At 53.1% G+C, this 15,175-nt stretch overlaps 1 protein-coding gene across 2 annotated transcripts in view; it reads right to left on the minus strand.

Moving 5' to 3' along the window:
• Positions 1-10,691, minus strand: part of Ap2a1 (adaptor related protein complex 2 subunit alpha 1) — a 28,972-nt gene extending 18,281 nt beyond the window's left edge. Inside the window, exon 1 of one of the 2 annotated variants that reach the window (XM_051174384.1) lies at positions 10,476-10,691. In XM_051174384.1, coding sequence (XP_051030341.1) covers positions 10,476-10,542 — 67 coding nt within the window. In that variant the 5' untranslated portion in view covers positions 10,543-10,691. The remainder of the gene's footprint in view (positions 1-10,475) is intronic. The other variant, XM_051174383.1, reaches the window with a different exon arrangement.
• Between the last annotated feature and the right edge of the window lie 4,484 nt (positions 10,692-15,175).

The raw sequence follows: 15,175 nt of genomic DNA on the forward strand, positions 1-15,175 counted from the left end.
CAACCCTTCCCTCCCTCTATCCCTGCATCCCATTCCTGCATCCCAATACTCTGGGCTATGGGACACCAGCCGCTGCCGCCAGCCACCTCCTGGGTTCTATCATTTGGTCTCAGCTCCTACAACTCTCTCAGAGAGGCGCTTCCCACTCCCTTCTGTACAAGAAATGCACTATTATAACTATTATATTTTCCAGGTGTGTATTTTGCCTGCATGTGTAACTACACACCACTGGCATGTCTGGGCAAATGGAGGCCAGAAGAGGACATCAAATTCCCTAGAACTGGAGTTACAGATGGTTGTAAGCCACATGTGGGTGCTGGGAACCACACCCAGGTGTTCTAGAGGAGCAGCAAGCGTTCTGAACCTCTTAGCCATCTCTCCAGTCCTATTATTACATCTGGAAAGTCCCACGTAGCCCAAGCTGGCTTCACACTCAGGAGCCTTAGCCTCTCTTGGGTGCTGGAACAACAGGCCTGTGCCATACTCCTAGTTCTTGCTGCCCTAGCATTAAACCCCAGGCCTGGGGTTAAGAGCACTGGCTGCTCTTGCAGAGGACCCAAGTTCCACCCGCATGGCAGCTCACAACTCTAAACTCCAGCCTCAGGGGCTCTGAGGTCCTCCTCTGACCTCCTCAGACAGCAGGCATGAACACAGTACACAGACATACATGTAGGCAAAACACTAATGCACGGAAATTCAGCCTTTAAAAGAAAATAAAATCCTCGGCCTGGTGGTGGTGGCGCACACCTTTAGTCCCAGCACTCAGGAGGCTGAGGCAGGAGGATGTCTGTGAGCTGGAGGCCAGCCGGGTTTCCAGATCGAGTTCCAGGGCAGCCTGGGATACAAAGAGAAACCCTGTCTTCAAAAACAAAACAGAGTCCCAGGATTCCTATTCTGTCTCACACAGCTCACACATCATCTGTATGGGCTCACCTCAGTTCACACTTCATAAGAGTGTCTGCATACAGCAGGCGCCTGCATACAGCAGGCACTCTAGCAGCAGCTGGCCAGATACAGGATGCCTTGATGAATGAGTGAGGGGAGAGAAGCATCCATACCGTCCTCTTCCACAGACCCCCCCTCACCTCCGCTCTGAATTCCCAAGCAGTTCCTACAAGCCCCACCTGGGACAGTGCCTCCTCTAGGAAGTCCCTGGGGTTAGCACCCTGACCCTAGAGCTGCAGTCCGTGCGGCAGTGGCAGACAAGGCTCCTGAGCACCCAAGCTGAGGCTCTCCCAACTGAAACAGGGTAGTAAAGGGCAAAAGCACTCAGGGCTAGAATGATGGGGTGTGTCCACCGCAATGGCATATCCTGTGATCCCCAGTACTGGGGAGATGGAGGGGATGGCCACCCTGGACTATGCAGCTAGTGAGACCCTATCTCAAAGAACAAATCAAACCCAAACCCAACCAACCCCTGAGGGGCAGCAGGGCAGGCTCAGTGTGCATCAGCTTGTCTAGCTGGCGCACCCAACCTACTGAGAGCTCCGTCCCCAGCCCTGAAGAAACCGAAGGGATGTTAAGATACCGACTCCAATGGCAGCACTGAATATGCAGGCTCGTGTGAACACTGCTAACGTTAATTTTGGGGGTGAGGAGATGGCTCCACGGGAAAAGTGCTTACTGTGTAAACATGAGAACCCAAGCTGAGGAGTCGAGCACCTCACTGCTGGAAGCAGAAGCAACAGCTTCAAGTCCAGTGCTGGGGCGGCTGGGGGCAGGTCCCAGGTTCAGGGAGACCACGCCATCAATAAGGTGGAGCGCAACTCCTGCCTTGACACGCGCACCCACGCGTGCACACACACGCGCAAGCACAGAGAAGAACATTTGAGCACTTGCTCTATTCCAGAAGCATGTAGCTAGAAGTCACAGCAGCAGCAGCTGCCACACCTGCCTGTGTCCAGCCCTGGGAGGAGGCCCCTCCAGGGTGAGCTCAGCCTCCTTCCTGGTCAGAGCCTCCTCTACTAAGGGCTCGGCAATGCGCCACGGTGGCAGTGACTATCACACTGGTACAGGCCTGCCGTTCCAGGCTTTGTGTAGCCCAAGCGAGGATCAAATAGCCTGGTCTAGGGAGTGAGTTCTAAGATAGCCTGAGCAGTTACACACAGAAACCCTGTCTCAGAAAACCAAAACCAAACAAACAGTGACCCCAGGAAAGGTGGAGGGCTCTGGGCCTAGTGTGGCCCCAGGGGTTCAGTACAATGTGACCCCGTGTGACCCTGCCTCAAAAACCACCTGATGCCCATCACTTATTTGTGTTTGGTTTCCGAGACAGGGTTTCTCTGTGTTGCCTGGACTGTCCTGGGACTCATAGAAATCCACCTGCCTCTGCCTCCCTAGTGCTGACATCAAAGGCCTGCGCCACCGTGCCCAGCTTCAGCATTTAGTAATCCAAGGAAGGTGACCTCGCCTGCCCCAAGAAGAGGCTCCAACACTTCCCACACATGTCCTGGGGCTCCTGGCCTGGTGAGGGTAGGTGAGGACTCAGGCACAGCCGAGTCTGAGGTTACCTAGAGTGTGCTGGCATTGTGGGGAAGCAGCCAGAAGATATTTGAGGAGGGCCTGGGAGATGAGTAAGGTTCAGCCTGGAGGTTTCTGCCAGATCACCAGCCAGAGTTGGGACTGAACCCAGGCAGGGAGCTGCCCATGACGGTGGCTGAGAGGGTGGCCAGGACCTCCCTCACAGGGAATGCCAGCGACCACGGTGATGCCAGGTGACCTCCAGAGTGCAGGCATTTCCATTCCTGACCATGCAGTCTCTTCTCTTAGTGTTATTCCAGAGGGGACCAAAAAAGCCAGTGTTTCCTAGATGGACTGCACATCACTCAAGACTGACTAACAGCCCAGCTCGACCTGGGGAGGAAGATCAAACTCTGGCCGACTTGGGTTACACAGGCAACCAAACTAACCGGCTCCATGAGGGCAGGAAATGGAGCTCTGTGGCACACACCTTTAATCCCAGCACTCAGGAGGCAGAAGCAGGTGGATTTCTGTGAGTTCAAGGCCAGCCTGGTCTTCAGAGTGAGTTCCAGGACAGTCAGGGATACACAGAAACCCTGTCTTGGGGGAGAGGAGGAGGACTAACTGCTCTTCCAGAGGACCTGGGTTCAATTTCCAGCACCAACAAGGTGGCTCACAACCATCTGTAACTTTAGTCCTGATGCCCTGTGTGAAGTCCAAAGGTACTAAGCATGTAAGCACTACACACACACAAGCAGGCAAAACATGCATGCCCTTTTTTTGGTTTGTTTCTTAATTTCAAAACTGAATTATGGAATTTCTAAAAGAGAAAGCACAAGCCAGGCCTGGGTGGAGCATTTCATCCTTGCTACTTGGGAGACTGAGTGAAGGCAATCACAGTTTAAGGCCAACCTGGGCCAGGATGAGTTCAAGGCTAGCCTGACTACTAACTGATGCTCTATCTCAACTAAAACGTAAAAGAGCTGAAGCTGGACGGAAATATAGAACCTATAAACCGGACACTCAGGAGGCTGAGGCAGAAGAATGGACTTCACAATGAAACTATCTCAAACAGCTAAAAAGGAAGGCTGGAAGTGTGGTTCAATTGGTACAGTGCTCGCCCAGCACACAGAAGCTCTGGGTTTGACCCCAGCGCTGCACACCTGGAATCCGGAACACTGCAAGCGGGGACAGGAGGATCGGGAGTTCAAGGTCATCGTGGCTAAGTCTAGGTGACAGGAGAGAAGGAGAGAGAGAGAGGGAGACAGAGAGAGAGGGAGACAGAGGGGGGAGGGAGAGGGAGGGAGAGGTCCCTGCTTGAGGCTCTGGTTCCCATTCCCTGTACAAGGAAGAGGCAAAGCCAGGGACAGTGCTCTGGACCTGCTACATGCGCAGGAATGACAGCACCAGAGGCCACTAGGCAGACCGGGACACTGGTAAGGTTGACAATGCGGCACTCAGGGCAGACAGCAGCCATCCACCCATCACAGCTGGCATGCCAGTGTGTCACGAAGTCTTAAAGCAACTCTCCCGTTCATAGAGATCCTTCCTTCCTGCCTTGAGTGGACTGTGGAAGGGACTCAGCTAAATAGTCTTGGCTGTCCTGAACAACTGTGTAGAGGAGGCTAGCTTCAAACTCATAAAGATCTGCCTGTCTCTCCCTCCCTAGTGCCACCACACGCGGCATGAAGGCATTTCTAGAGTGGGCTTGGGAATGACTGAGTCGCTCTTGTCCTGCTCCTGCAGAGTTTTGGTTTGGTGGAGGGGTAGATAGGCGGAGGCTAGAACTCTAACAGGACAGGGAGGCTTCCTGGTTAGCAGCAGGGGAAAGGCTGGGAGGGGGCCAGACGGGCAGCTGGGGAAGCAGAGAGTGGGGGGGACGGGAAGCAGGAGTGGGGGGGACGGGAAGCAGAGAGTGGGGGGGACGGGAAGCAGGAGTGGGGGGGACGGGAAGCAGGAGTGGGGGGGACGGGAAGCAGAGAGTGGGGGGGACGGGAAGCAGGAGTGGGGGGGACGGGAAGCAGGAGTGGGGGGGACGGGAAGCAGAGAGTGGGGGGGACGGGAAGCAGGAGAGAAAGTGGGGGGGGAGAGATGGGAAACAGGGAGTGGGGACCCAGTTCAAGCCATCGAGGGGCTGGGGTATGAAGAAAAGAGGCTCAAGAGAGGCAGGGCCATGTCCCCAGGAGGGTCTGCCTGGGGTTATTGTCCTTCATGACGGAGCTTTACTCCAGCTTGGAGGTGCATAGGGGCTGCGATGACTTCTTTAAGTGGCTAAACAGAGGCATTAGCACCAGAGTGCTCTGTAATTACCCTCAAAGGAATTTGGGCCAGCCTAGCCCTGCCTGGAGGACCCTGTGTGCCTTGGCCTGGACCCTGCGAAGCCCAGCAGGCATTCAACGCTTCCCCTCTGGATGGCCATAAAACTCTCATTGGTTTTGATCCTTCCATGGCCAATACATGGCCATGTGCCATGTGGCTGTGAGGTACCAGAAACAGGGCAGGCAGGCGTGACCCTGTGTGTGTGTGTGTGTGTGTGTGTGTGTGTGTGTGTGTGTGTGCTCCCGTGAGCACACGCTCACAATGGCTGTGTCAGTGGACTACTGTGTATTTCCTCTCCATCACCTTTATGTGAATCCAGGCCTTGATCCTAGGACCAAGGCAAAAGTCGCCACCACAGAGGATCTAATGTGGGGCAGGGTGTGCTTCCTGTGCGTGCTGCAGCTTTGAGCGGAGGGAGTCAGCACTCCAACTCTAGGCCTTCTTCATGGACCTGCTCCAACAGAACAGGGACTGGATAGGGGACAGCCCCAGCCCTGCAGCAGCAGCTCCCCTTTGATAAGACTTCCCTGCTCTGGGAGGGCAAGACCACACCCTCACACAGTCCGCCTCATCGCTATCCCTAGAACCTCACAGCCTACTTGCTGAACTCCATGGTTCCCCCGGACAGAGGGCTCCCTCTTTCCCAAACCCGACCATCCTTTCCTTGCCTATAATTCTACTTATACCCCTGCCATGCTGTCAGAACAAATGTTAGCACGGCCTCTATCCACTCTACCCACAAGCCCCTGACCTCAGAACCTTTGTGCCACCTATGTTGACCCATCCCCTACAGCCCTCTGCACCCTCAGAGCGTCTGCTGAAGCCCAGCCCAGACAGAACCCTCCCCACTAGGCTTATGCCAGGTGCACAAGTATCTCAGCTTAAAATAAATAAATAAGTAAATACTCAAATCACAACCCTGTTATCTCAGTACTCGGGAGGTAAAGGCAGGCAGGTCAGAGGCTGAAGGTCAGCTTTATCTACTTAATGAATTCAAGGCCAGCCTGAGTTACATGAGTCCCTGCTCAGAAAAACAAAAGCTCAGAAAAACCCCAGTTAAAATCTGCACACTGACTGGGCAGTGATGGCACACGCCTTTAATCCCAGCACCTAGATGGCAGAAGCAGGTGGACCTTTGAGTCCGAGGCTAACCTGGTCTACAGAGCTAGATCCACAACAGCCAAGGGCTACACAGGGAAACCCTGTCTCGAAAACAACATGAAATACAAAAAAAAAAAAGAAAAAAAAAAAAAAAGAAACAATAAAGGTTGTACACTGTGAATCTTACCCTATTAAATTCTTTGTTCACAGAACTGTGCAATCATTGTGTGTAATCCAGAATCTTCTCTCTCTCCCTCTCTCTCTCTCTCTCCCCCCCCCTCTCTCTCTCTCTCTCTCTCACACACACACACACACACACACACACACACACACGAGGCCTGTATGGTTGAGCAATCATTCGCCATCCATCCCAGCCAGGACCCCACAGTCCCGCCCCCCTCTGCCTTCCTCTGTGGTCCAGCCTTTCCTAACAGTCCATCCACACGGAGTGCTAGGTCTGGCTCTTCTCACTTGTGAAGAATTACTGATGCCCCCCTTTGGATTTCGTTATGTGTATTATGTATGTGGGCACCAGTGTGGAGGCCAGAGGGCAATTTCTGCCAGTCGGCTTTCCTCTTTTACCATGTGGGTCCCCAGGGTCAAATTCAGGCCCTCGGACTTGGCAACAAGAGCCTTTATCCACTGAGCCAGCTTGCCAGCCAGTATGATTTTGTTTGTTTGTCCTGAGAAAGTTCTTGCTGTGTAGTTGAGTCTGGCTTCACACCTAGAATTGCCTGCCTTACTGATGACAAGTGTGAGCCATCATGTCCTTGGAGGTGCACACTACCAGAGATGGAACTCGGGGGTGACACGTGCTACGAAAGTACTGTGTCCCATATGTGTGCGGTCCTACAGAGGCCATTAGGAGTCAGATTCCCTGGGACTGGAGCTACAGATGTTTGGGAGCAGCCACGTGGTACTAGGAATCAAACCCAGGTTCTCCGGAAGATCAGACTCCCCCAACCCCCCAAGACAGGGTTTCTCCGTGTACTCCATCTGTAGACCTAGTTCAAGGTTGGCCTTGAACTCAGAGATTCACCTGTCTCTGCTTCCGATGCTGGGATTAAACCCTGGGCCACCACCATCTGTTTCAAACCCTGTTTTATTTGAATACAGGATGTCTTTACGTTGCTCAAGCTGGTTTTGGACTCACTCTGTAACACAAGGCTACTTTTTCCATTATGATTGCATTTATTTGTGTATGTACGTGGTAGTCAGAAGGCAGCTTCTCACCTTCCACCACGTGACTCCGGGAACTGAACCAATGTGACGCTTGGCGGCAAGTGCCGCTACCTCCTGAGACATCCAGCCAGGCCAAGGCTGACTGTGCACTCGAAATCCTCCTGCCTCAGACTCTGGAAGAGCTGGCAGGACAGGCCTGAACTCCAGTCCTGGCTTTGTTTACATTTCTTGTCTGACAGGCCACAGAGACACATCCATCTGCCGGGACAGCTCTGATCTGCTCAAGCGCCTCTTGTCCTTGGGGTCACAGCTGCCCAGAAGTATACACTCATCTGTCTTACTTGCCACTGTGTCCCCAGTGCTGTCACAGGGTTGGGACACACCAGCCACTCAACACGCGGCTGCCGGGCCAAGGAGAGGGCAATGTTGGTGCTGTAGCCCAGGCCAGTGGCTGACCCACCCCAAGGCTGAGCTTGGCTGTGAGCTCTGTGCCCTGGCACTACAGTGATACTTGCCTATCTTCTCTTCCCTAACCCCACACAAATTCTCTTTGCAAATCCTTCAAACCTGACCCATCCTTTCGTTTTGTTTGGGTTACTGTATGTGTATGTGTGGGCATAAGAACACACACACATGCCTTTGGAGGCCAGAAAAGGGTGTGAAACGCCCTGGGATTACAGCTACAGGCCACTGTAACCCATCCGATGTGAGTGCTAGGAGTCAAACCCACTAGTCCTCTACAAGTGTTCTTGACTGCTAAGCCATCTCTCCAGCCCCAAGGGTTGCTTTTCCAGCCAAGTCTTGTTATGGAGGCCAGACTACCCTAGTCACCGTCCCGGCGCTATAGCCGTGCACACGTTACAGGGATGCAGCTCCAATGCTTTGCTTCTGCTCACATCTTAGCAGTCCCCTCTCTCACTCCATGGGCCACCGCTTGAGTCTGGAGGCCTGTGACTCCTTTGATTTGGTTCCCGGCTGTCATCCTAACGTCTCCATTCTCACAGCAGCCAGAGCAATCATTCAATGGTTTGGATTTTCTTCATGAGACATGGCCATGCCTGAGCTGGCCTGGAACTCACCACGCTCCTGTCAGTGCATTCCCAGAGCTATGCGCCACCATACCTGGTTCTAGAGGGATTCAGTAAGCCACTGCCGTCCTCTGCTCAAAAGCGCCCTACAGCTCTTAGCTTGGCCCCAGAAGGGCCACCGTGCTCAGGGCCTGTCCGCATCTCTGTCCCCTCAGCTCCTTGCTCAGGTGCTAAGCTTACGCGTATCTGGCGTAAGCACGCTGCAACCTCAGGACCTCTGAACACATTGCTCTCTGCATGGGCCCTGTGTGGCCAAAGCGCAGCACTTACCCCTTACTCCCCATTCTGTCTGAGTCTATTTAAATGCCAGCCGCCCCAACACCCCCTCCCAGCGCCAGCCACTGGCAGGTCACACCGTGTTCCCTTCTGTTTATTTCTACCCCTCTTAGGGAAGAGATGCTCCAAAGCATGTGTACTTTTGCGCTCTGCCATCAAGCTATGCCCTCAGCCCTTCACTGAGAGATGCTGGGCAGCTAGCTGTTCTGCTGCTCAGCCACAGCCCAAGACTAGGAATTCTACATAGCTGTGACCCTAGTACTTCAAGTAGAGACAGGGACATAGGCACAATCAAACAGCATTTGTCAAATAAAAGCAAACAAATCTCTGCAGGCAACATGCTATTAGGAATGGAGTTCAGATGCAAAAGCTAAGCCCCCCGCCAAAGGGGCTGAGTCAATGCAGAGGGTCATCCCACCAAGTTATCAGAGATAAAGCACACCCATTTATATGTAATTTATTTTTATTTTATGTCCGCTGTGTTTAGCCTGCATGAATATCTGTGTGAGGGTGCCAGAAGCTCTGGAACTGGAGTTACAGACAGGTGTGAGCTGCCACGTGGGTGCTGGGAATGGAACCCAGGACCTCTGAAGGAACAGGCAGTGCTCTTAACTGCTGAGCCATCTCTCCAGCCCCAAGCTCACACATTTTTAACAGGTACCCGTGCCAAAATCTATAGCCCTTCCTAGCCCTACCTCTTTTCACTGGATCCAAAGCATCTCTCATCTAAGGAGATGCACAGCTGCCCACTGTCCTGGCACCTATTGTGATCACAATCCTTCCCTGAGCAACTGGAGGAGTAATTCTTCAGATCCTAGGCAATATGGACAGCAGCGACCTGGGTCTGGGCTAGGGCCCTATCATGTGGACCTCGCTCTACACCAGCTCAGTCGCCACTCATCAACAGCCTCTCCTGACATGAAGAAACGGACAAGCAAAGTCCCTCATTCAAGGTCACATAGGGATGGGAATGCAAGTCTCAACCACAAAGCCAGGTCTGGCTGGCCACATCCACGGATGGCCCCTCTGAAGGCTCCTGGCAGCTCCAGACACCAGCATCTGCTCCCCGAAGTTGTGAGCTAACCAGCACATCCCATCATTACAATAACCCTTCCTAGAAGGGACCAGGGCCCCAAATGGCTGTGATGAGCCAACAAAGGTTTGAATCCAGGCCTATCCTGCTCCCTGACCACTTTCCTTCTCCCTACCCCCAGCTTTCCAAATCTCTCCCCCGGAGCTTCCAGACGCCTTGCCATCGTCCACCATGAACACTCAGCAATACCTTCCTTCCCAGGCCCTGCTCTACACCTACATTCCCTCTCTCCTGTATGTGGAGTCTCACATGCCTTCCATGTGTCTTAAGCAATCTTCCATGCAGTCTTTTCCTACCTCATCCTCTGCTGTCTGCCATTCCCGTCTCTGCTCCTCTGGGCCCCCCATCCCTACGCTGCCCCCCACTTACACTCTGGTCCCTCTGCTCTGCCCCGACCTTACCATCCGTGGTTTATCCGCTGTGCCCCCCCCCCCCCGGTCTCACCTATGGCCCTGATGTCACCCCCGCCACATCCTATCTGCTTCCTCTGCAGTCGCCTACTTCCATCGCTGGTCCTTCTGCCGTCCTTCTCTGTTTCTGATTCCTTTGGAATCCCCCCCCCCGTCATCTCTGGTTCTCCTGCTGCCCCCCTCCATCTCTAGTCCTGCTGCCCCCCACATTATCATCCCCAGCCCCTCTACAGTACCCCCACCTTATTACCTCTGGTCTTTCTGCTGCCCCCCAACCTAACCATCCCTGGCGCTGGGCTGTTCCCCAACTTCGGGCCCCTGGCCCTAGGTGGTCGCCCGCCTCCCACCTCTTCTGCGTCTCTGCCTTGCTCCACACAGGCTCGGGATGGCGCTGAATGACCTACCTAGCCCGTTGCTCCATCCCCTCCACCTCCTCACGCCACGTCTGCCCGCGCCGCCCCGGTCCTTCCCGCGAGGACACCCCCGCGATTCCCCGCTCCTCCGCCCGGTTCCCGCGTGACCCCCGGGCCCCGGTCGTGAGCTCACAGTTCCGGATGTCGGAGATGAACACGGCGAGCCCGCGCATGCCATCGCCCTTGGATACGGCCGGCATGATGGCGGAGGGCTCGGCTCCAGGCCTGGCCGGACGGGCACGGGGCTGGCTGGCGGCACCGGGCGGAAAGGACCCCAGGCGGCGCCGAGGAGCCGGCCGGGGGAGGGCGGGCTGGCGGCGGGCTGGCTGCAGGCTGACGCCCCGCCTCGGGCCCGCCCCTGCGGGCTGTCATCCGGGAACTCTCACCGCTTGTTGGCCGAGAGCCCTGCCGCTCACACTAGAACGCCCGCCCTCCTCCCGCTATGATTGGCTATGTGGTAAAGACACATGGTGATGATTGGTGCAGTGCCGCGCTATTTCCGTTCGGAGTAGGGAGGCAGGGGGCGTTGCCCTAGAGACCGGCGAAGTTGGATGACACATTCTGAGACCGCCCCCCCCCCCCCGCACGGCAGAGACCGACGCTAATTGTACTGACAGCCCGCTCCGGCGGGAGGGCAGGACGTAGGAAAAGACCGCGGTGCGGGCCGAGGAGGCGGGACTTCGGGCGGGGAAGGCCAATGGGCGAGGAGAGGGCGCTGCTCAAGGCTGCGGATTGGCCAGGCGCGTTGTACTTCCGCCCTCGAAGGGGCGGTTGTGGGGGCGGGCGGAGCCCTGTAGAGAAGGAGCAGAAAGAGGAGCTGTCCGTCAGCTGGGCTGCGCTAGGGGGAGCGCGGCCTGCAGTTCCCTGCTGCAGAGGGGCTGGGCGAGCGGTGCACCGCGAGCTGTCACTGCGCAGGCGCCTCTCGCTTCCCGGGCTCTGTCACCGGGAGCCGATCTCGGCGGATTTGACTTGTCTGAACCTTTTATCCGTAAGACAAGGGACTGCCCCTCGAGGCTCGTCCCATTTAACACTGAGGTCCAGAGAGGCTGAACCGCTTGCCCAAGACTGCACAGCGCAGAAGTAGAAAACTGTAGAATTACTGTTTTAGTTTAAAAACATTTTCAATATAGGTTACTCCTTCCCTCCCCCCCCCCCCGCCCCGAACCCCAGTGCTCAAGGCATTAAGTGATCATAAGATCAAATTTGCTCCCTCCGTCAGTTCTGGAAACCACCCAGGCAAAAGCCAGTTATGGCCACAGCTGAGGACTAGAGGCAAGGAAGGCAAAGCTGCCAGATCGCGATACCCGGGGCTACTGAGAAAGCTGGGGCACAGGAAATGGGAAGGGTCCGTTTCTGTCATCACCATGAGCATAATACTATCCCAGATAGTCTTTTATAATCTCCAACAAGTACAGAATAGGAGGTGTGACCTGGGACCTAGGAAGGGGCAATGCCCAGTCCTCGGGAATAGGAGACAGTTCGCTGTGAAAGGAAGGGAGGGAGGAAGAGGAGGGGAAGGAGGGAGAGAGGGAGGGAGGGAGAAAAGGATGTAGCCTTGAATCTCCCAGTTAGGGACTGGGGGGGTGAAGCGCAGGTGTAGAGCCTCTGCCTAGAATCCCCCAGTGAGGTCCTGGGGGCGCATTTTACTGGTAGACCACTTGCCCAACATGCCCAAGTGCTGGGTTCAATCCTCCGAATTCAAAGAACAACAAAATCAGAATATCCGTTTTTCTAGGGAGCGTCTAAGTATTAAAGGCATCCATACGATACTTACAGATACAGATTAGCACTGAAAGGTGAACTAAACCTTCATGGAGGCATATGAAGAAGTGACACGAAGTGTCCCAAGAGCCAGGCGTTGGTGGTTCATGCCTCAATTCCAGCAATCAGGAGGTAGAGGCAGGCGGATCTCTGTGAGTACAAGGCCAACCTGGTCTACAGAGAAATTTCCAGGACAGGCTCCAAAACAATACAGAGAAACCCTGTCTCGAAAAACAAACAAACAAAAAACCCCAAGAATATAAAAAGCCCGCCCCTAACTAGCTAGCAGAGCTTCTCTTCCCATTCTCTTGGCATGTAGCTTGCTAGGGACAGTGCAGTGGCTGATCACTCTTTGCTTTGTGGTTGGTGTTTGCTTGCTTGTTTCTTCCTGAGGCAGAGTCTCACTGTGCACAGCAGTCTGGCCTGGAATCTCATATTTTCCCCACCTCCCCAGTGCTGAGAGGAATGGTGTGTGCCACCACTCCCGTCTTTCAGGCTTATTTTTAAGACCGGAGCCAAAGCAATAGCTTTCTGAGACCCAACAGGTGTCAAGGGAAGGAGGCCAGCCTGCCCTTTGCCAAACCCAGCAGCATCCTTTATCATCCTTTATAAGAAGGTCAGCTTAGAGTGAGCATTGGAGGAACCACGCCTACTTTCTTCAGTACAAGAATGGATGATGCCTGATCACCTGGAATGCTGGAGTGATGTCAAAAACCTGGTGATTCTGTGCTGTCCCATTAGGAGCCACCCTCTTCCTGCATCTCCCTGACCCCAATCCCTGAGCTTTATCTCTCAGTGAAGAGAACACATCCCTAAGTACTTTGCCTCTTCTACCAAGAGAATCTACCCTTATGATTATCCCTATTACATCAGGTCCTAGCCCTGACCTCTACTTATCAGCCAATAGAATCCTTTTGGGGGAAAGGGGTTAAGATAGAGTTTCTCTGTGTGACCCTAGCTGTCCTGGAAATTACTCTATAGTCCAGGCTGGCCTTGAACTCAGAGATCCTCTTACCTCTGTCTCCTGAGTGCTGGATTAAACAGGTGTACCACCACCACCTGGATTAAAGTTCGTTTTTCTTTCTTTTTCTAAAACTTTTGTTTTTGTTTTCCAAGACAGGGTTTCTCTGTGTGTAGCCCTTAGCTGTCCTAGGGCTTGATTTGTAGACCAGGCTGGCCTCAGAGATCCACTGCCTCTGCCTCCAGAGTGCTGGGATTAAAGGTATGTCACCATCTCTAGACAGAATTCATTATTATTGTAAAGGCCACCGGTGCTTTGCTACTTTGCAAGGGAATTTCGGTGTAGCTAAACCATGAAGTCAGTACCTGGATGGCATGACCCTGTACCTGCAAAAATATTACTGCTTTGAGTTTCATTCTTCACCTCTCACAGATCATCTCTCTGCTGGCCATGAGGATTGTGGGAGGTGGGTGTCCCAGGCAGCCATTCTCAGAACTGGCTTATGGTGCCTGTTGCAAGGATTCATTGACTGATGCCCATGAGTGACAGACAGTAGGGATGTCCAATGGAAGTATAATGAGAAGGACTCGTGTAATTTCTATATATACCTGCCAAAATTTTAACGCAATAAATAACAAGAAACAGGTGGAATTAACTCATTTTGGTAATACAGGTGTCCCTTTGCACAGCAAGGTCCTGTCCCAGCCATTGGAAATACTTTGAGACAACATTACCCCACTATGCATTCCCAGAGCAGCCGTTCTACACACTGGTGGACCCCTCCAGATTATGGGGTTGTGGGAAACATCCAGACACGCTCCTATGCCTGGGAAATAACCTAAACTCAAAATCCCAAGTACATCTAGCTGTGATAGGACAGATCTATCTTCCCAGCTACTCGGGAAACTGGCAGAAAGATTGTCATGAGTTTGAGTCCATCCTTGGCTATGTAGCAAGACCTTGTCTCCAAACAAGCAAGATAGCTCACCAGGTAGTAAGGTGGTGGTTGTCAAAGGTGATCACCTGTGTTTGGGCCCAAGAACCTACACGGTACAAGAAGAAAACCAGCTCCCATTAGCTGTCCTCTGGCCTCCACACCATGGCCTCCACACATAATACATTTTCAATGATTTATTAAATCTCTTTACTTTTTACTTTATGTGCATTAGTGTTTTGAATACACTTATGTCTGTGTGGGGTGTTGGATCCCCTGGGAACTAGAGTTATGGACAGTTGTAAGCTGTCATGTGGGTCCTGGGAATTAAAGCCAGGTCCTCTGGAAGAACAGTCAATGCTCTGAACTGTTAAGCCATCTTTCTAGACCCATAAATAAAAAATTTAAAACCCAGAAAAAACTAGGCACGATGGTACACACAATTAAACTCAGCATTTTGGAGACAAAGACAGGCATATCTCTGTGAATTTGAGGGCAGCCAGGGTGTTCTGACATCCTCACACAGACATACATACAGGCAAAGCACCAATTCACATGAACACATTTAAAAAAATAATCAAGGGGGCTGGAGAGATAGCGGTTAAGAATACTGCTGGCTCTTCCAGATAAGCTGGGTTGAATTCCCAACACTCACATGGTAGCTCACAACTGTCTGTAACTCCAGTTGCAGGGGATCTGATAACCCCACACTGAACACCTGCAGGCAAGACACCACTGCACATAAAAAAAAATATAAGAAATAAGTGAAGCCAGCTGAATTGGCCACCTTAATTTCAGAAACATGGAAATAAAAGCTTACTTCTGTTTTTAAAAAATTCAAGCAGAGGGGCTGGAGACCAGACTCAGGTGTTAGGAGCACTGACTGCTCTTCCAGAGGACCCGGGTTCCATTCCCAGCACCCACAAACCGCTAACAACTGTCTGCAGCTCCAGTCCCAGGGTATCTGACATCTTCTGGCCTCCCTAGGCACCAGGCACACATGCCACACAGACTCACATGCAGGAAAAACACCCACACACGAAGCTAATTTAAAACCGAGGTACAATGAGGACCATCCACACACTTGATAACCCTGATTGCTCAGATATCATCCCAAGTCTTTATATCAGTTGGCTTCAAACTATGGGCCTGGGGATGACCCTAAACTCCCCATCTT

The sequence above is a fragment of the Phodopus roborovskii genome, unplaced genomic scaffold, assembly GCF_943737965.1.
Source record: "Phodopus roborovskii unplaced genomic scaffold, PHOROB, whole genome shotgun sequence".
NCBI classification, from domain to species: domain Eukaryota; kingdom Metazoa; phylum Chordata; class Mammalia; order Rodentia; family Cricetidae; genus Phodopus; species Phodopus roborovskii.